Source organism: Podarcis muralis, chromosome 15, assembly GCF_964188315.1.
Source record: "Podarcis muralis chromosome 15, rPodMur119.hap1.1, whole genome shotgun sequence".
Classification (NCBI taxonomy): domain Eukaryota; kingdom Metazoa; phylum Chordata; class Lepidosauria; order Squamata; family Lacertidae; genus Podarcis; species Podarcis muralis.
The window spans coordinates 37,267,858-37,289,478 of NC_135669.1; the positions used below are offsets into that span (position 1 = coordinate 37,267,858).

Genomic DNA, 21,621 nt, shown 5'->3' on the forward strand with positions numbered 1-21,621 from the left:
CTTGGCTGCATGGACCTGGGAGGGGATCATGAAAGAGAGAAATCGTTTCAAATGATGTTCTTGCTCAGAAATTAATTTAAACATTTGGCCGTTCATTGCTTGTCCTCATGGGTTATTTTGCCGGGGGCAGGGTGTTCAGTGGTGCAGGCTTAGCGTTGTGGGTCCTGTGACCCATGCTTTTGAATTCCTGGCACATTCCCATGTCATGCCAGAGTTAAGTCTTTCTCCACATAGATGAAACGAAGAGCTCCCTTGCTGGTTGGCGCTGGAAGTTACGTATCATGTCGCGCACACACATCTGTAGATTTAAGACCGAGCAAAGCAGTTTCTCAGCTTGCGCTCAACACATGATTTAGATATTAGTTGCATGTGGGCCAAAGTGCTGAATCACCAAGTGTGTGGTGTGGGTGGGAGAAGAATCTGTGAGATGCACTTAAGACTTCATGGCTAATTGAATTCATTAGGGTCAAGGCAAAAGAGCGCAGTGAGGCGCCATGGGGTTGGTTGGTTTTTTTGACAGAATGGGCTGTGAAGCTGCGAATAACTTCACATTCAGCTCAGATCTATGCTTATGTGAAGTCCTCTAGCATATTGAGGTGGACTTCAAACGCACATGGACATGTGGCCCCTCAGGCTCATGCATTAAAAAATTAGTAACACAATTTGGTAAATTAATAACATGATTTGGAGATTAGCTAGCACAGACTTGCCTATTCTGCTTTTGTCCCCTGGCCTCATAAAATGAAAGCCTGTTTCAGGCACTTAATGCACTGGTGATTTTTTTGCATGGCCAAGGGGGAGTGGGTATGTGCTCCCACATGTTTAATGTTAGATGTAAACCCTACCTGTGGAGACATATCTTGCGTGATTTGTGCACCTTAAGAAGGGGGCAAGGGAGGCGACAGGAATCTGGATTTAAGTGTGTAGGCAGCACCTTCCTCACATCATGCAATATCCGTGGTGAATAACCATCTTAACCTGACCATGTCAATGTCAAAAAGGGGGGAAATCAAAATAGTTCTGTGGAATCCCCGTACTTTTAACATGGCTTTATTTCTTGTCGGCCGCTCTGAGAACTCTGCTCTCAGGTAAACTATAAATCCTATCAAACAGCTAAGGAAATAAAATTAATGGTCAGTGTGGAAATTGAATGAAAAGGAAGTGTTGGCAAGTTCTGAATCTTAAAAATCCAAAGCATGGCTGTGTCGCCTTTGTGCATTTGACCAATTCTGGTTGTCCTAAACATCTGAGTGCATTATCATTTCACATTGTCCCCTCTCCCTTCATTATGTCAAAAGTCCATCCATTTTGAGAAGCTGCTTGTTTTTTGCAGATTGCAGGAATTGACTGTGTGCTCTGAAGACAATGCTGATGTTCATGACATTGAACTCTTACAGTACATCAGTGTCGACTGTGCTAAACTAAAGCGTATACTGCAGGGTAAGTGGGTCTTGCTCCTAAGTATATATCCTTAAGGACAGGGTGCTACAGTTCCTCCTATTGATCTAGCTCAGTGATGGCCAAACTTGGCCCTCCAGCTGTTTTGGGACTACAGTTCCCATCATCCCTGAACACTGGTACACTGGTCCTGTTAGCTAGGGATGATGGGAGTTGTAGTCCAAAAACAGCTGGAGGGCCAAGTTTGGGAAACACTGATCTAGCTTGACTAATAATTGCCTGTGCATAAGCATTGTGTAGATGCTGTTTGTGGTTTGTTGAAATATGAGCTGTGCCAAAGCACCAAGGCAATTTACAATTAAAATATTAACACAAACAAATGGTGCGAAATATTCTCAGGCCTGTTTCAGCAGCTGTTGGTACTGTCACCTTGGCTTTTAGTCACCCTGGCTTCTGCCTTCCTTCAGGTCACACAGTTTTTAGTTTCTATTACCTGGGGGTGGGGATGTTTGTTGTATGCTATTTTTGTATTGCTTTCTATCATTTGTTTGTTTTATTTTTATTTGACAGAATTCATATGCCACTTGATTTGTAAGAAAACCTCTAAGTGGTTTGCAGAAACCTAAAAGCGGTTTACAAATAATCTTCGCTAGCCTCCCTATAGCTGTTGCTTGCACACGAGGGAGAAAATTTGCAGGTAACTATGATACCTGCAAATTTGTCTGTGCTGGGTAGGTAGTGGTTTTGAGGATGCATCAAGAATATGGCACAAAGGCAAGTGCCATGATTCCAGTATAATCTGCATTCTCTCTCTCTTTTGCCACCTCCTGGCTCCTCATGATTTCAGCTTTTACTTTTTCAGTCAGTTTGGCCCTGATTTTTACTTTTGAAAGTTGATAGATATGTTAGTAGTATTACCCTCCTGTTAACAGCTGGCTGGAGTTGGGGAGATTCTTGGACCGAGATGAAAAAGAAGTCTACTCCCGGCTGAGGTGCAGTTCAGGAGTTTCCTGGCTGCTGCTTTTGTTATTAAAGTTTATTACTTTTTTTACCACCCCACCTTTTCATTTTTAGTGGCTCAAGGTGGCTTGCAGCAAATTAAAACATCAATAAAATAAATCTCAAACACAGAGGAATAAAACAACGGATAAAACACATGTTTAAGGAAATTAAAAACTAGCTGATTTTAAGGACCTGATGTTTGCAAACGAACAAACAAAACACCCACGATCTTCACATAGAGATGGAAGGCCATCACAAGCGGGAGGAGGAGAGAGGGTCTCGCAACAATAGCAGTTCCATAACTGAGGCACCACCACAACCCCCCCCAACCCCACTCAAATACATTTCAGATATTGGAGGGATGTTAAGGAGTCTATCCAGGAGATCTTAATGTACAAACATTGACCCCACCACCACAATGGTCTCCATAAGAATAGTCAAGTACAGTGGTACCTCTGGCTACGTACTTAATTCGTTCCAGAGTTCCGTTCTTAACTGAAACTGCTCTTAACCTGAAGCACCACTTTAAATAATGGGGCCTCCCTCTGCCGCCGCACCACCGGAGCACGATTTCTGTTCTCATCCTGAAGCAAAGTTCATAACCTGAGGTACTATGGGTTAGCGGAGTCTGTAACCTGAAGCATATGTAACCTGAAGCGTATGTAACCCAAGATACCACTGTACTGTAATTTCTTTCAGTAGTTCAAGATACTGATTCGAAGCAGTGTTAGAAACTGGGATACAAAAGCTAGGAGCCAAATAGTTCCTAGAACCTGGGTTGTGGGCGCCAAAACAGAATGTCTAGTCACCATTTGAGGGGGGGGGAAGGGGGTCAGCAACACTTTTTATTTATTATTTTGATAAGCATGAACTAATACACAATACACATTGTTAATATCACATTTTAACAGAAATTGTTAATACATGTTTAACTTGGTGCGTACAATAAAAATATTTGTACCGTACTTCAGTTTTCAAAACATGCTACTCTTTATGGTTAAACACCTTAACCTATTGTCGATCCATAACATATACTTCAAGGCTTCTAAGCACATACATTTCAGTAATCCTTGAGTGTCAGCCAGGTGCAAAATATTGCACCTAGACCTATTGAGGTGCTCGCAAATGGAGAATCTTTAGGTGCAAAATGTGCCCGGTGCTCTGCTAATTCCGAACCCTGATTGGAAGTATAAAAATAATGGGCCATGATGCAGCATTTGCTACTTGGGTGGCTGTTTAGGTGATTCTCAGGCAGTTTTCGTAGCATTATTGTCATCTTGCACATTGTACGAGTGTATTTTTTTCCCTTGTTTTCACAGAAACGGCCTTTAAATTTAAAGCCCTCAAGAAAGTAGCACAACTGGCGGTTATCAACAGTCTTGAAAAGGCAAGTTTCCTCCTGGCTTGTAAGTCTTCAGAAGCTGCAAGAGTGTAGGTGTCTGCTCATAGGTTGTTGTGGGTTTTTGTGGTACTGGAGTGCATACCCAGTACTCTTTCTGCTGGAAGGAGAGAGCCAAAATCAGGCCATGCAAAACTATCGAAAAACCTTCGCTTTTTGTTTCTCAGAAGAGCATCCCCGCAGCTGGATCACACTAAGGACTCTCCTAGTCTGTTTTCCTCTTTGTCCGCAATAACCATCCAAATACCTCTTTAGGGAAGCCCACAAGGAGGGCATGTGCACAATAGTCTTCTCCTGGTATTATTCCCTAAGCAACTGGTATTCAGAAGCATAGAGTCTCTTATCTTGGAGTTAGCATACAGCCATTGTGGCTAGTAGGCATTGATAGCCATATTCCCCATGAATTTTGTCTGCAGCTCAGTTTCAGAGCATCTGCTTTGCATGCAGGTACGCTCCCCAGCATCTCCAGGTAGGGCCACACAAGACCATGTGGTCTGTAGCGAGTGAAGTGGCTCTGAGAGCTTTGCCAGATGAAACTGGAAAGGTGACGACTGTATTGCTCGTCACCATTGCTGCTGAACAAAATAAATTCCCTGAATTAACTGTGATTTTATATTCCACAGGCATTTTGGAACTGGGTGGAAAACTATCCGGACGAGTTTACTAAGCTGTACCAGACACCGCAGACAGATCTGGCGGGTAAGGCATCAACAGAAGTTGGATTGTATACCTTATAAACTGGTGTGGGGTCTCTCCAGTTAGCCACTATTTGGCTCAACTGTTGCCTGATTTCAGAGGTCACCCACTTCAGTGCGGAGGAGAAGTTGCACTCCTCCTTTTTCCACTCCAGCAGATTGAGGGCAGGTCTATATTGCTGGCAAACTTCAATGGTCGACTTATTTTCTGCAAAATCCCATTGGGTCCTAGGGTTCTTCCTGTAGCAGAAAATGTCTGTATATGCAGAAAGCTAATATATGAAAGGGAATAGGAATTCTTGATATGTAGCTTGATATTCGGGGAGTTCCTTATGAGGAGAGCATTCAAGTGTGCTTTTGTGATCTGAAGCTTGAAATGTCCAAGGAGAGTTGTACCATGTGTTTGGTTAAATATCTAGCCTGTCCGTGATAGAACATGGTCAAATACTCGTTTCTGTATTAAAAACATTGCTGAAATGAAATCCTACATTTGACAATGAATAAGCACATAAGAAGAGCCTCCTGGGTCAGGCAAATGGCCCACCTAGACCAGCATCCTCTTCTCACAGTGGCCAGGTGTCTGTGGGAAACCTTTCAAGCAGGACCTGAGCGCCACAACCCTGTCCCCACTTGCATTTCCCAGCTACAGTGGTACCTCAGGTTAAGAACTTAATTCGTCCGGAGGACTGTTCTTAACCTGAAACCGTTCTTAACCTGAGGTACCACTTTAGCTAATGGGGCCTCCTGCTGTTGCCACGCCACCGATGCACAATTTCTGTTCTCATCCTGAGGTAAAGTTTTTAATCCAAGGTACTACTTCTGGGTTAGCGGAGTCTGTAACACGAGGTACCACTGTACAGTGGTACCTCAGGTTACATACGCTTCAGGTTACAGACTCCGCTAACCCAGAAATAGTGCTTCAGGTTAAGAACTTTGCTTCAGGATAAGAACAGAAATCGTGCTCCGGTGGCACTTCAGCAGTAGGAGGCCCCATTAGCTAAAGTGGTGCTTCAGGTTAAGAACAGTTTCAGGTTAAGAACGGACCTCTGGAACGAATTAAGTACTTAACCCGAGGTACCACTGTACTGGTATTGAGAAGCATACTGCCTCCAACTTGGGGTGTTTCCCCTTTCAACAGCAGTGTTATCGCAGTGCTATGAAATACCATTCCTGTGGTAAACATGGGAGGTATTTCAGCTTTTGCACCTCACCCTACCCGGAAGTAACTGCATGTGTTGTCTCCTCCTCCCTCCGTCGCAGATTGCGCAGAGAAGCTGTTTGATTTGGTGGATGGATTTGCCGAAAGCACAAAACGCAAGGCGGCTGTTTGGCCCTTGCAAATAATCCTCCTCGTCCTGTGTCCAGAAATCATCCAAAACATTAACAAGGATGGGGTGGAGGAGAACAAAATAAACAAGGTAAAGGGAGCTGCAATACCATCTCTGGCTGGTGCCAGTCCGGCTTTCATATATGCATATAGATGATTTAAAAACAAATAAATAAGCAAGCATGTTGATTAAGAGGCTGGACTGGAACTTCTCTTTCTCTCTCGTTACATGCAAAGAATTTGCATATGATTCTTCCTTGAATCTAAGAGCTTGAATACTTAAAAGCCTTTTGCTTCATTATTCTCCCTTTTTAAGTTTTCCTGCAACTAGGAAAAATATCCCACTTTGCTGATCTAGTACTGGTGTCTGAGAGACCCCAGTTGAGTCACGGTTTTTAAAATCTAATGAGATACTTTAAAATCTGTGTTGGGACTGCTGTCTCTTCCTAATGGAAGGAGTGCTCCCCGAAAGAAGAAAATTTCCTAGCGCGTAGCAAAGTAGCACATGGGAGAGAATGCTAGGCGAGAAACCTTTGCTCTGACATTCTAGTTTTCTGTGTGCAGGGAACATTATCCATGAAGGGGCATTCTGCCCTCTCAGCCTTCTGAAGGGGATAAAGTCCAGACACAGATTGACTGTCTTGGTGAGAACTAGGTTGTAGACAGTGGCGTTAGTTTTGTGTGTAAAAGTGTTCTAGGTGCCTTCCGCAGCAGGAGCAGCCTTTGCAGGAAGGAGTCAGCCAAGGCCCTGGTCTCTGAGGCCAGGTGGAAGGAAGCCAGACAGAGAAGCAGGAACCGACTCTTGCAGTACTGTCCTCAAGGCAGATCAGTGACTGATCTGGAATTTGAGCCTTGGTATCTCAGGATGGAGTTATAAGTTCTTTTCTCTTTCTGACCGATTTTGTGTTTTGAATCCTACAGAAGCTATTTTTGGACAACCTCAGGAAGGCACTTTCAGGCCACAGTGGAAGCAGACAGTTGACAGAAAGTGCTGCCATTGCTTGCGTTAAGTTGTGCAAAGCATCGACCTACATCAGCTGGGAAGACAACTCTGTCATTTTCCTTCTAGTTCAATCCATGGTGGTAGATCTGAAGGTAAAAAGATTTTGTAGTGCTGTGTGTGTGTGTGTGTGTGTGTGTGTGTATTTCAGCTTAGGATTTTGAACTGTTAAGTGAAACTTTCATGGCTCATCGTTGCAAAGAGTGGTTAAGAGAAGCTTCGCCATGGCTTTGTGTGAGGTCTGAATTCACAACTCCTATTTAACAGAAACTGTTTCCCCTCCCGGGGCTGCTGCACCTGGAAATGGAAGTGAGCTTGAAGCTGTGGGAAGAAATGGAAGCAGAGCCATAGTTTACTTATTGGACACCTAGAAACTCAAACCATGGTGTGGGTTCTAAATTAGAGTTGGCACAAACTGTTGCTTGATGTGATGACAGAATTGAGCTACAGTTTGATTGGTCAGGGTGTGCTATTTTGTGCATATACAGGATTTTTGTAAAATAATATCTAGGCAAAGAATTCTGCCCTACTGATAAAATCAAAAGTTGGTTGGGGCGGGGGGACTGAGAGTTGGCCATAGACCGAAACTCTCACTTTAGCATAGAGCAGGCTTGACCAAACTCTTCCAGCTACATAAACATCTCTCAAGCTGGACACCATGTGTATGGCGGTGTAGGGGAGATAACGGGTGGTATTCAACAAAATTTTACTCACAATAAACATATTGAAATTAGTGATCATGACTAAGTTACATAGAATAGTTTCAAAGGATCTCTTCTGAGTGAAACCTAGTTGAATGCCACCAAATAACACTGGGAGGCCTCCTGTGTCTTTTACCAGATGGCCCAAGGAGAAAGCTGCATAGAAATCCTTAAAAATCTTGCAGGGGGTTGTCCTCTTGCTTGCTTAACAGTGACAACTGAGACTTATGACAGGGCCCTCCAGATGTTGGGATAATGGGAGTTGGAGTCCCACAACATCTGGAGGGCCACAAGTTCCCTATTTCTGGCTCAAGCCACTCAGTGGCATCAGTTGATGTGTGCTTCAAAGAGCAGACCCATTGACTTGACTTCCTTGGCCAATGTACACCTCCCTCGCTAGTTCACTAGTTCCCAAAAGCTTCCTGTTCCTGTTCTTATTGGGGGACAAAAATACTTCCTCAAATAGCCACTTAATCCTTTAGAAAAGATGGGCTACTTTGCTCTTCTCATTCTCTGAAGAGTAGCCCCGCGGCACGTGCCGACCAAAATAACTGCGGCACATGTTTGTTGGTTTTTCAGAACCTGCTCTTCAATCCTAGCAAGCCGTTCTCAAGAGGCAACCAGAATGCGGACATAGACCTCATGATCGACTGCTTAGTGTCTTGCTTCCGCATCAACCCACACAATAACCAGCACTTCAAGGTGAGTCTTGTGGCTCTGCAGGCACATGCTCTCTAGCCTGAGGCTATTTTTGAGCCGCTGGATATGAAGGATGGATGGGTCAGCAGCGGTTGGGGAGTCATGAATAATAGAGAATTCTGTTTCTCAGCAATTACAGTTTGAGTGTTTTCTAGAAATCTATTTTTAGGTAGCTAGCTTTCAGGATACCTTTCCTGCTGCTCTTTAGTGACTTTCAAGTTTTGAATTGACTGAAGAAGCCCTAGTAATCTTTTATTTTCTTTGGACCCAGTCCACCAAGAACCCCTCCCTTGAAAACCCAACAACATGGGACCACTGTGAGACCAGGCTACCTGAAAGGCTGCCTGCCTCCTTATAGACCTATAAGATCACTTAGAACATCTGGGGAGACTCTACTAGTAGTCCCATGCCTTTCAGAGTATCTATCATTGGGTGGTGACCCCAAAGCCGGCATTTTCTGCTGTTGCTCCTGTACTGTGGAATGCCATTCCCTCTGCTATATACAAAGCAGCCACCACCAGTTGCTTCAGGCGTTCTGTGAAGATATATCTTTTTGTTCAGATTTTTCCTAGCCTGTAAGGTTTGACCCCGGTTTACATGTTTGAATCCTCCATATTTCTGTTTCTATTTGTTTCCATACATTTCCATGGGTTTTTATATTGTTTTGTTGGATTTAGGTTGGGTTTTTGTTTCAGTTATACGTTTTGTTTTCACATGACTTAGATTTTTTTAAAATCTTAAGTAGTTTAATTTTTCTTTTAACTAAATAAATAGGTTGCACGGGGAAAGGTGTTCACTTCATTCCTGCAGAAAAATGTCCTTTAACAAGTCCTGCTCATTTCGATGGCGCTTGTGCTGCAGAGTTTTGTAACCCATTGACTTCCGGGTTTGTTGCAGAAGGAAACCTTATAAATGTTTCCCTTTCTCTTTTCTAGACTTGCCTGGCACAGAATTCCCCATCAACATTTCATTATGTGCTGGTAAATTCACTCCACCGTATAATCACAAATGTAAGTTATTGAGTTATCAAAAAGACTTGGTAATTTGTTCAGAAATGGTAATGATTTGATTAGAAGTGGAGAAGGAGAATGGGACTGGGGGAAGGTGGAGAACTTACCTCTTGAAGTCACGTGGGCAATTGCATTTCAAGGGTGGAGTATCCCCCAAACTAGCAGTGGCTTTCTAAACATCAGAATCCCATTTCTAATGCCCATCTATTGATATGCTGGCATTCCATCAGCAACTGTAGATGCCAAATGTACGTGATAAGTAGTATCACTGAAAATTGTAAACTGTATATAATAACTTGGGAAAGCCACTGTCCCTTCGCTAGCCTGCCTCACAGGGTTGTTATGAGGATAAAATGGGAAGTGAGCGAATCATGTCTGCCACCGCGAGTTCCTTGGAGGGAAGGTGGGATAGAAAAGTAATAATATAAATAAATAGTAGACACTTAGCATGGATGGGAAGGTCAGGATTTGGCCCTGAAATTGCATGCTTCCTTCCTTCAGATGTGCAGACACCTACAACGTTCTTTATCTTGATTTCACATTTATGTCTGCATGGCTATAAACCGGTTAAGGCAAGCCAGGTGAGACCCTGACATTTCAAGCTAGCTTCAGAATTAGAGTTTCAAATACTCCTTCAAAGAAGGCTTCCTGGTTTTCATTAGCCATCTTTAACATCCATGCAGACGCAATGGCAAAACGACGGTCAAGCGATTTGGGGAGAATTCGCCCGAGAGGGAAGGGCTTAGAGAAGGCTGCATGCAATTCCTGCGGTTTGTTCCCAGTCCCTTAGCCGTAGCTGAGAATTGGCTAGCATTATGTCCACTGTCCTTTACCAGGCCTCCCTCCACAGCAGCAAGAATGTCTTCCAGATGTTATATATGGGATTACCACCTGGAAGGGTGCTGCATTGCTCAGCACCACTGATTCATCCCCACTGGGAAGGAGAGCGGCAAGGAGTCCTATTAGCTACTTCTAGAAACAGCATGAAAACAAAAACTTAACAACTGGAGACAATTGCTACCAAAGCTGTGTTTCTTCAAGCTGCCAATCTGATCAGGGCTTCTTTCCTACTGAAATTGGAAGCGCCCTTTTGCAGGAGACTTTTGCTCATGGTTATTAACGGCCGTTGGCTCCCCACTCCTCCGTTTTTCTGAGTTCTGAGAGCCAGACAAAAGCTTTAGGTTCAGCTCTCCGCTCAGCCATGAAAGCCTGCTGGGTGACTGTGGGCCAGTCATTACTTCACAGCCTAACCTACCTCACAGGGTGGTTGTGAGGATAAAAAGGAGACGGGCAGAAAAGTGTACACCCCCTAGAGCTTCCTTGAGAAAAAGTGGGATGTAAATGTAATAGTAACATAAAGAAGAAAATGGGGATCTTCCCTGGAGGCTTTCAAGGGATCGCTGAACATGAGTCAGGGATGCTTTAGGGATGCGATTTGCAGGATCAGGCTGCTGGGCCTGTGTGCCCCATTGAAATCCTTTCTAGGTTTCATTTTGTGTTTGATCTCTGTTGGTATTCTCTCTCCCCACCCCCGGCGTTCCCTTAGTCTGCACTTGACTGGTGGCCCAAGATTGACGCTGTATACTGTCATTCAGTGGAACTCCGCAGCATGTTTAGTGAAACCCTCCATAAAGCTCTACAAGGTTCTGGCGTGCACACCCCGATTCGCATGACACCGGTAAGGCCCCGCTCCTCATTTTTCAGTTGTTAGATTTTGTTGTTGTTAAAAAAAGGAAGTGTGTTCATTACTTCTCCTTGATGTTCTGTTATATCATAGAAGGTGGTACAAATGCCACAGTCCTTAAAAGCAGAAGTTCTAACTCTTTCCCCAATGATATTTCTAGCGTCCCAAGCAAATCCCAGGTTTGGATTTGTCCCAAGTCAACCAAGAAGAGAGTTTGGCTAGTGGTACGCTTTACTTCCAAGACCATAGGAAGGAAAGTCAAACACGAGTAGACTTGGCTACTGGAGTGCCTGGGCTTTGGATCCTATGCCATTCCAGAAATATTTGAAGGGTGAAATTTACATGGGACGGGTGGGTCAAAGGAGTACTGCCCACAACAACATTGCCTCCCCTACCCCACCCCCATTTTTTTTAGTCTTCTGACCCAGACATAGATAGTGACATGCATATGAAGTGCTTTGAAACTTGTAAAATATACATAACAATGTAGATCGTAGAAGTGATCCATTGAATGAAAAAAGTTGAATTGGGCCCGGAAACGAATTGGCAGCCAGCTCAGTCAAGCCAGGATGGGTGTAATATGCTGAAACTGTCTTGCCCCCGTGAGCAACCTGGCTGCCAAATTCTGCACCGGCTGAAATTTCCCAGCTGTCTTCAGAGGCAGGCCAAGTGTAACGGGTTGCAGTAATCTAACCTAGAGGTTTACTAAAGCATAGGCAACAATAGTTAGGGTGTCCCAGTCGAGATAGGGGCACAGCTGGGCCGCTGGCTGAAGCTGATGGAAGTTGTCTCACTGGCAGCTGCTCTCCAAGGTCTCAGACAGTGGACCTGCTATGTTAGGTCATTTAACTTGGGGGTTGGGAAACTTGTGACCATCTAGACATTGCTGGATTCCCAGCTCTCATCATCCCCAGCCTGCATGGCCCAATGGTCAAGGGATTATGGGAGTTGAAGTCCAGCAACCTTTGGAGGACCACAGGTTTTTCCATGCTTTCTTTTTAATCAAGAGATGCTAGCAGATTAAACCTAGGGCCTTCTGCATGCTTTGCATGCGCTCTACTGCCAAGCTGTTGCTTTTCCAGCTTTGTCAGCAAATTACAGAGATGTTTTTTCATGGAAGTTTATTGTGCTGTCAGTTGTTTCGTTGCTCCATATTACAGCATGTCGGCAGTCCAGATCAGTGATAATGTAGGAGTGTAGAAGGAGAATTGGGCTGGGGTGGGTTGTTGTTTTTTTTGGCAACAAGAATTATGTATACTATATGCAGAGTGTTTTCTGCGAACAGTGTAGGCTTGTGGTTCTCAGGTTTTGCAGGCATTTGCCTCTGTAGTTCATGCTGGTTCCAATGCCTTGCAGCTTCTTGAATCTCTTTGTATTGTGATAGTAACAGTTGTCTCTCAGAAAAAGTAACTTCATAGGAAGCTGACACAATGGTCCATCCTAGACCAGTATTGTCAACGCTGACAGGCAGCAGCTGTCCTTGATTTCAGGCAGGGGTCTTTTCCAGCCTTATCTGAAGATGTCAGGGATTGCCTCTGGGACTTTCTGCATGCAAAGCAGTCCTTGAGCTACAGCCCTTCCCCAAATAGTGTTCTGTTATCTTCTCTGCTGTTGATCAAAGAATCCCATTCCGCTCTTGCATATGGCTCTCCATAGTCTCCTCTCCCAAAGTTCACTCTTGCTTCTAGAGAGCTGCAGCATCTGGTGGTCCCAGACGGTTTGCCGTAGGGGGATTATGTAGAATTACATTCAGACGATTAGGGCTGCCTTGGCCGTCTTTATTTCAATGAATTCTGCATCTCTGTTGCTACTTGGTAGCTTCACATTGCATCTTTGCTTCTTAATTTGCTACCCACACTTTTTAAAAAAATGAATTAAAACCAGGTGTTGTTATACATAGATATAACTACACACACACACACACACACTCATTCTCACAGCAGCCTTGAGAGTTTGGTTCAGGTGAGGGAATGTGATGTCCCAAGCTGAGTTAAAGGGCCCTTGAGCTGTCAAGCTGTGTTGTCAGATGCAAAGGCATACCCATACAAACACACCCACTTTGCAGCTGAAACTGTTCCTCACGACTCAGCCATGGCCCTGATAGAGGAAAGAATAAGACTGATTTATTTGGAAATTTAAGAATCTATGTGTTCATATATGGGGAGGAAAAGAACGAACAGTTGTGCATTGCAGCTCTGACACTGATTGGCGGCACTTTGTCTTCTGCTTCTTATTTTCTGTTCATATTGGCTGCTGTCGCTCACATGATCAGATGCCAACCAGTCACTGCTATGCATTGCAGTGGGCTTCTGTTGCTGTAAGTATATGACCCATTGTTAACTACCACAGAAAAGCTTTCCCTTATTTCCCCCCGTGACTTTTCTGTGTATAGTTACCACTACAGTCATGTCACTTCATTTCAGTGATTGATTATGTAGCATGCTTTCACCTGTTGGCTGTAATGAAACAATTAAAACCCATTTCACAGACCAGGTGACATGAGCGGTTTTATTCTCTCCATTATTCCCCTGCCCTCGCATCCCTTAATTTATCACAACTTGTTTTCTTAAACATGAAGTGATGCCCTCCTTCAGTATAAACTGCTAGTTCTTTTTTTTTGTTCTTTGACAAATGAGTTAACAGCAAAGATTTTTCCTGGGGCTGGTGTAAGTATAACCATGGTTAGGAGATTGGGAGCCAACCATAGGGCTGTATATTCTCCCTCTTTCAGGAGGAAATCCCTCTTTCCCTGCTTCAGCCATGTTTAGAGGATACATCAGCACCGACCTTCACCTTGTTTGTGACAAACTAGGGTTTCAGCATGCAGTTTAATGTCGGCTTCAAATCCTGGGTAGTCCTGACCATGGTTAAGATAAATGCTGAAGTCAGCAGTCAATGCCTTGACTGCAGTTAAGATGTGAGTAGGGAATTGGCCTCTGAAAGTGGAACCGGATGCACTCCCTTTTCTTGTTCAGAGGGAAGCACTATTAAATCTGTACTCTCATTAGATTTCTTTGTGAAAATAGTGTGCAGTTGTAACATCAGCTATCAAATACTAGATTTGAGAACAAATTCATAAACTTTTTTATTTCTGAGTAACTAAATCCATTATTATTTTTAAAAAGTTTGCAGTTTCACTGAGATGGTTTAGAGGATTTACCCTCAAAGAATGATCAACTCATTCTCTCTGCCCACCTCCCACCTTCATTTAGATAATTTGTTTTTAGTATGTTAATGCATATGATTTTGGTCCTGCTGTTGGGTGTCTTGTGTGTGTAGAAATAGAAAACAATTCATTAACATGAAAACATATTTTGTATTTTATCGCCATTAATATGCATACATTGTTGTGTGCAGATTGGGTTAGGACTGTGCCTGCTTAGTTATCAGTATCATTCTCTGCTAGGAATGAGAATACCTGTGCTTGTATTTGTGCATTTCTGCTCCTAAGGTTCAGGACTGCCAAGAATTTCTAATCTTATGGCAAGGGTTGATGTGGTCATGGATTGGAGGGGAGTTTGTAAAGAGAAAGAACCTTGCCACTTGAAGGCCCTCTTGGAAACCTCCTCTGGTTCATAATACCCTGCTTGCCTGAGGCCTAGAAGCTTTAATCCTAAGTAAACTTGGATTCTTAGAGTGACCACTGATTTAATATTTTATGTTCTGCTTTTCCTGGTGATTGTCTAGCTTACATGCAGCCCTGAGTTCCATAGCTTTTGGTCAATTGCAGACAACCAAGGGAAATACTTTAAAAAATGGCCAGATTTGGATTGAAGCAGCCCATATGTTTGTTTGGTTAGCAAAAACATTCATAGATTTATTTACTCGCTTACTTTTTAAAAGAGAGATCAGCCACAATTTTAAATGGGCAGTGGTGTTTTTCTGCATTTAGTTCTTCAAGTTTTATTTTCTGTTTTTTAAATATGTGGCAGGGAGGGAACCAGTGTTGAGATAGTTGGGATGTATTGCCAAACTGTGGTTTGGTATGGCATCTGAACTGGCAGCCTTCAGCAAATCATGGTTTTTAAGAGCCTGCCAAACTAGAATTCTGTTTTTTTGGAACGTGTAAGATGGGGAGAGCAGTTTCTCCTTGATTCCATTCTCCTATTTGCCATATTTTGGACATTCAGCAGCAAATACAAAAGTCACCCACGCAAGACGGAAAAAGTTTCAGTGTGAAACTGCTGAGTAGGGCTTCATTTGCTGATTTGTCATTATCTTGAATTGGGGTAAACTGAGACTGGGAGTTGCATGTTCAATGGGGAAAGCAATTTCTCCTCTGTGTACATGAGCAACATTCATCTGCTTTGCCAGTTCATTATTTACTAGTTTGGAATAAGGCCACCCCGACTTGTAGCCTTAACCACCGCGTCCCTGGACCGTAGTTCAATTTTGATTCTTCATAGTGTGATAGGTCTACAAACATCTTCTAGCCATGTTGCTTACATGGAAGCTCCATGTTCAGGGGCAGTTAGCTCTTAAGAAAGCCACTTTCTTAAGAGCAACATGTCATGGACTGGCTGGATGCAGAGGAATGGTGGGAGACAGCAGCCAGTGGAACCCCCAAGGTGCACCCCAGGGGAAGAAGCGTCAGAGCCAAGGGATTGGTGGTGGGATGCCAATCAGTGTTCAGAGAGAGAAGAGGGAGCAGACTGGGCGGAGCGGATGTTGGAAGCTGAAGGGGCAACAGGGTTTGGTAGGCAGCGTGTGGCTGGGACAGAAAACAGTCCAGGTTCAGGGGCAGAAGCAGAGGCTGGAGAGAAGGTTGGTTGATCAGACAAGCTGCTGAAGATTCCAGGGAGTCTCCCCCTCCTGCTGCAACCAGCTCCCATCCTGCCTGATCTCATAGAACATGCAGAGAAAGGAAAAAGAGCAGAGAGTGGTTGTGGGCAGGCTCAGTCTACAACTGCTTGGGAAAAATCCCAGAGAGGAGGGTACTTAGGCGGCTGTGGGAAGGCAGGGACCTTCAGTCCTCACATCTGCCTCCTTGGAGCAAGAGCTACTGGGAAGAGTTGCTGGGATCACTAAGCCTGCACTGAGTTTAATTTTAACCTATTTTTATTTACATGTTCTCTATTCCTGTATACGTCCATGTCTCTGGTCTGTGGCCGTAATAAATCGATTCTGATAGGCCTGCACTGTTTTGGTTGCTTTCAATAAAGCGTTAATTCACTGACATAGCATTTTAATTTATTGCTGGCCTGCACCGGACTCCAGCTCCAGACACAACAGCAGGGGAGGACTGTTGCCTTCATGACTTGCTTGTGGGCTTCTCAGAGTCGTGCTCTTCTTGCGAAATACAGCACACTGGACTAGACGGACCTTTGGCCTTTTCCTGCAGAGTTTATCATAATGGAGCACAAATGTCTCTTGTGCTGTTCAGCCTCCTGGCCTCACCTTGTTCTTGCTACTACTTCCAGTTCTGCGACATTCTGCTTAAGATGGAGCAACTAGATTTCTGCCCAGTATTCCAAGTGCAACTACAAAATAGGCGGCCAGATCTATTTTCAGTCTTGTTCCTAATGATTCCAACACTCAGTTTGCTTTTTAAAAAACTTACACTGCAGACCGAATTTATGTTTTCAGTGAGCTTGTCCCTCCTGGGCTCTTCTTTCCTGGGTCGTCACAGTGGTAGATTCAGCATTGGCTAAAAGTGCTCAGGAAATAAATATTGGGATATTTTTGAAGGTTCCATGGAAATGTCAGCTCAGCTAACAAGAAGAGGTTGAATGATAAAACCTGGCTATTCTACTCATATTTAAATGCTTTCCGTTACTATGCTATATGACATTAATTGTATAAGTATTAATTTTTAAAAGAGTGGTGAGTTACATATTTGGAGTAATCAGTACCTTGTTGACAGTCCTATCATGTTTTTCCCCCCACCCTTAGAGTCTTACATTTAAAGAGAAAATGACGAGCCTTAAGTTTAAAGAAAAGCCTACAGATGTTGAAACCAGAAGTTACAAGGTCTTGTTGTTATCTATGGTAAAGCTGATCCATGCTGATCCTAAACTTTTGCTCTGTGTAAGTAAATGTTCTTTTTTAAAAACAGAATGAAATGAAATGAAACACCAACTCTCAGGGTTTCTTTTACAGTCTTTGAACAAAAAACAAGGCATTGACTTGCCAACAATTTCCCTGTACTAAACTTCCATAAGAAAGTTACAGATGGGTAGCCGTGTTGGTCTGCCATAGTCAAAACAAAAAAAATTCCTTCCAGTAGCACCTTAAAGACCAACTAAGTTAGTTCTTGGTATGAGCTTTCGTGTGCATGCACACTTCTCCATAAGAAAGTTTAGTATTGATAGCAGTTTCCATTCCAATGGCATAGAACACATGATTTGGAATGGAAAAAAGAATTAGTAACCTTTATTGGTAAGGTAAAGGTAAAGGGACCCCAGACCATCTTGCTTTATTGGCTGAGGGAGCCGGTGTACAGCTTCCGGGTCATGTGGCCAGCATGACTAAGCCGCTTCTGGCAAACCAGAGCCGCCCATGGAAACGCCGTTTACCTTCCCACCGGAACGCTACCTATTTATCTACTTGCACTTTGACGTGCTTTCGAACTGCTAGGCTGTCAGGAGTAGGGACCGAGCAACAGGAGCTCACCCCGTCGCGGGGATTTGAACCGCCGACCTTCTGATCGGCAAGTCCTAAGCTCCACAGTGCCACCCACGTCCCTTAACCCTTATTAGTAGGTTGGCATAATTTTGTGGATGCTATTATCTAAAATGACCACCCTCCTTCATCACCTGTCTCATGAACCTACGTTCGTACAATTTATAGCGTACAGAATATGGCATGATTAAGTGAAAGCAGAAGAAGGAGCAGTTGTTTATGATTACTTTTATTATATTGTAGTGTTATATTTTTCATGTAAGCCACCATGAGCATGGTTTGAACTGTGGAAAGGCAATGTACAAATAGAATTATGTATGTATGCATGCATGCAACCCTATGATCGGTGTGCAGACAACCCCTTTTTTTTTTTGGAAGATAGTTTCATTGCTGCATGCTTTGGTTCGTTGAGCCTAGAAAAGGAAGGTGCGCAGCATTCCTGACCCTTAGGACAAACAAAATGCCCAATCCTAGTAGAATTTTTCAATCTAAAGTTATGAAGAAGCCTGGAGTCACTTAGTATGCCCAGAAGAATCAAGTTGTTGAATGTTTCCTGGACAGTACTGCTATGCACTACAGGTAGAGGAATTGTCTGTGTTTAAATCCTCCATCTTAAAAACAAAAAATTGTTTATTGGGTGTTGATATCGACTGGATTGTATATTTCCAAACATGCAGAATCAAGCATTGCCTGTTCCTTCTTCCTAGCAGCCCGGGGTGTAACCTGAAACTACATAGTACCTAACAGAGCCTCAGGTTGGCTCCCTATGTTAATGAAGGGCTGTTTCCAGTGGTGGCAGGGAGTGTGAGCTCCCCCTCTAGTGAGGAAATATGCAAAAGTCTTACAGAAGACAAAGGTTTTCCCCAAGGATGACCTGCAGGGCAAGAGCTGACTTGGAGGATCAGGGGTCTACTTCTCTGCAATATTTTTTTGAAGTGTACAGGGAAATTACACCAGTGAATTTGGAATATGAATGTCAGTGAACCTGCACCTTATCGTTCTGTACTTTCCTTTACAGAATCCAAGGAAACAAGGTCCTGAGACTCAGGGCAGCACCGCTGAACTCATAACAGGCCTTGTCCAGCTGGTGCCACAATCCAGCATGCCTGAAATAGCACAAGAAGCCATGGAGGTCAGGAGCTAAGTGGCATGCAAGCCCATTACTGTATTGTTTGCAGATCTGAATGTGTGTCCCCGTGCCCTGCTTCAAAGTGAGCCAGTCTTTTAAAAACGACAGTGTGTCACAGTCTGAAGTCCTGGCTTTAAAAATGGGCTCTCGCCCATTTCATAACAAGGCAGATTATTGCTTTGTTTTTGTTCTTATTTTTATTATGCGTTTTGTGTTTTTTATATTGTAATTTTATGCTGTGAAACTCCCTTGGATCTACAGACGAAGAGCAGAATAATAATAATAATAATAATAATAATAATAATAATAATAATAATACAATACAATACAATACAGTGTATGTACAGCATTAAATTAATTAAGTGGTTTCTCCATTTTTGGCCCCTTCAGGCCTTGCTTGTGCTCCATCAGTTAGACAGCATTGACTTGTGGAATCCAGACGCACCCATCGAAACATTCTGGGAGATCAGGTGAGTACATTGCCTGTTTTGGGCTTGGTAAGAATTGTCTGTCTCCTGACTCAATTTCCTGGGCTACACACCATAACTATAAATGATCAAAAAGTATATATAAACAATGCCGCTCTGAGGCGAGACTGAATTGCCTATTCTTTTCAATACAGTGGGGCACTCTGTATGTTTTGGGTTTCCCTTTCCAAAGATTGGTGAAACAGACACGGAAGTTGTGCTCAATCCAGTGGAGTGCTTTTAATTTAGATTTATTTGAGGAAATACCGTACAGTGAAAAAATGCCCACAATTGCAAATAATAATAATAATAATAATAAATGATCTATGCACAGGAGATGAAACAATAGAATGTAAATTTGAAACTACGTAAGCCTGGTGAAAATGTCAACTCAGTGCCCCATGATGAAAGAAAGTGCTCATGAAAAGATGTTGGGGAAGGACACAGGTGTTGAAAATTCAGAGCCCCCAGCTGCCCAACGTGGCTTGCCCAGGAGTAGGGAGATAAGCATCTGGTCTGCTGGCCAGAAAAGATTCCATACCCCATCTTACATGATTTATCCGGGACCCTGTGTGATCTTCCTTGTTGAGATGTGCTAGTTGGGGGTTGGAGTTGGAAATTATGAGGTGCCCCTATTGTTTATGTTGAGGCTCACATAGACTCTCTTTGCCAATTGTAGAGGCCCTAAGATGCCCTTCAAACACTCTAGCCCTTCAGCAGATCCATTTTTAGTGCCGTGTCCGTCCATCCCCCCACACGGAGAGCACCCACAGTTGCCTATGTGGACAGCCGAGGCAGCCCTGGGTATACAATAGAGGGTTGCCAGTGTAGTGCCTGCAGGCCCCCATGTGCTCGCAAAGACTTTTCTAGATGCCTGCAGGATCCCTGCCTCACCCCCCCCCCCTTCTGAAAATAGACATTCTGTTGTAGCCAGTTATGCTGTGGTGGGTGCCTGGTTGCAGTTTGTGTGTGGTGCCCATAACAGCTGCTCTGGTTTTCCGTTGTGCTCATGGGTCCAAAAAGTGAATGAATGAAATAGCTCAGTTTATTCTAGTTCCCTCACCCAAACTGCCTCCCAACCCCTATTTATCTCTTAGGCTATGTTGTGCTCAGAATTCTTGACACAAATTCTGTAGCCGTGCAAAAGGGTTTTAGCAAACTAGATAGGAAACTGTCAAAAGGAGAGGGGAGAAGGCAGATGTCCACTGGGAGCCCCTGCAGGGCTTGAGTATGTGTACCTCTTGTCATCACAGCTGTTGTAATGTGCTGCTTATTGCAAATATTGCCGCTGAAGTTACGGGAAACGCTTTAATAAGTGGCTATTGATTGGCACTTTCCTAATTCTTGCAGTTCACAAATGCTGTTTTGTATATGCAAGCGGCTAACGAGCAATCAGATTCTCAGCAGCACAGAAATCCTCAAGTGGCTGCGAGAGATTTTGATCTGCAGGAACACGTTTCTTCTGAAAAACAAAGTAAGTGAGCACTTTGAAACTTGAAAAGCATTTCAAAAGGGGCTTGCAGCTTCTGACTTGCTCCAGCTCTTGGCTTATTGGATAGTTATTGGATGGGAAGGAAATTTGGCTAGCTTTCCCGCTCAGAAAGGGAAGTGAAATTGTGTTTTATTTTCTCCTTTCATAGACAAAGCCCCAGTAAATACATCTCTCTCTCCTGTGTATGTGTGTGCATGTCTGATTTCCTTTACCTCCTACAAAAGCAGAGTGACTTACTTATTTTCCCTCTCTTTCTCCCCATAGCAATCAGATAGGAGTTCCTGTCCCTTTCTCTTCCTTTATGGGGTAGGATGCGATGTCTCTGGGGGTGGAGCTAATCAAATTTCTCTTGACCATGAAGAGATGATGCGTTGTATCCCAGGAGCTACGCTTAGGAAAGGAAAAGGGAGCTTTTGCATGGTACGTGACCATAACGCAAGTGCTGCCATACAGAGCACTGCTGCTGCTGCTATTACTGCTACAGTAGTTAGAGGTGCTATTTCAGACCTTAGTCAATTCTGATACCACGCAGAGCAGCCACACAGAACCAAGACGTTCCTAGTTCTGTACCCCATCAGCTGCTGAAAGCTAGGAAGAACATGAAAACACATCAGTGATAGAATTAGGGTCACTTAGAAATGTACTTGCTGAAGCAAGAATAGCCCATGGTGTGCCCACTAGAGATACTGAACTACAGCAATGAACACCCATCATCTCTAACCACTGGCCATGCTGGCTGAGGCTAGTGAGAGTTGCAGTCCAAAACATCTGGAAGGCATTTCCTTGGCTGCCGCGTGCTTGAAACACCCTTCGTTGAACATCAAGGCCCCCGTTCCCATCAGCTGCAACCAGCTGCAACAGTCAGGGCGGGTGAGAGTTGCAGTCACAACAATGTCTGGAGGGCTGCAGGTTCCCCCCTACTGATCTAGATCAATAGAGAGCTATATTCATTTGTGCTCTGCAGCAGCGGCGTAGCGTGGGTTGTCAGCACCCGGGG

At 43.8% G+C, this 21,621-nt stretch overlaps 1 protein-coding gene across 5 annotated transcripts in view; it reads left to right on the forward strand.

Moving 5' to 3' along the window:
* Positions 1-21,621, forward strand: part of NF1 (neurofibromin 1) — a 163,420-nt gene that overhangs the window by 14,470 nt on the left and 127,329 nt on the right. For 4 of the 5 annotated variants that reach the window (XM_077919458.1, XM_077919457.1, XM_028707813.2 and 1 more), the window contains exons 5-17: positions 1,334-1,440; positions 3,720-3,787; positions 4,423-4,498; positions 5,755-5,912; positions 6,743-6,916; positions 8,102-8,224; positions 9,157-9,231; positions 10,778-10,909; positions 16,808-16,942; positions 18,555-18,668; positions 19,056-19,135; positions 20,483-20,606; positions 20,889-21,044. In XM_077919458.1, the coding sequence (XP_077775584.1) occupies positions 1,334-1,440; positions 3,720-3,787; positions 4,423-4,498; positions 5,755-5,912; positions 6,743-6,916; positions 8,102-8,224; positions 9,157-9,231; positions 10,778-10,909; positions 16,808-16,942; positions 18,555-18,668; positions 19,056-19,135; positions 20,483-20,606; positions 20,889-21,044 (1,522 nt within the window). The remainder of the gene's footprint in view (positions 1-1,333; positions 1,441-3,719; positions 3,788-4,422; positions 4,499-5,754; positions 5,913-6,742; positions 6,917-8,101; positions 8,225-9,156; positions 9,232-10,777; positions 10,910-16,807; positions 16,943-18,554; positions 18,669-19,055; positions 19,136-20,482; positions 20,607-20,888; positions 21,045-21,621) is intronic. The other variant, XM_077919456.1, reaches the window with a different exon arrangement.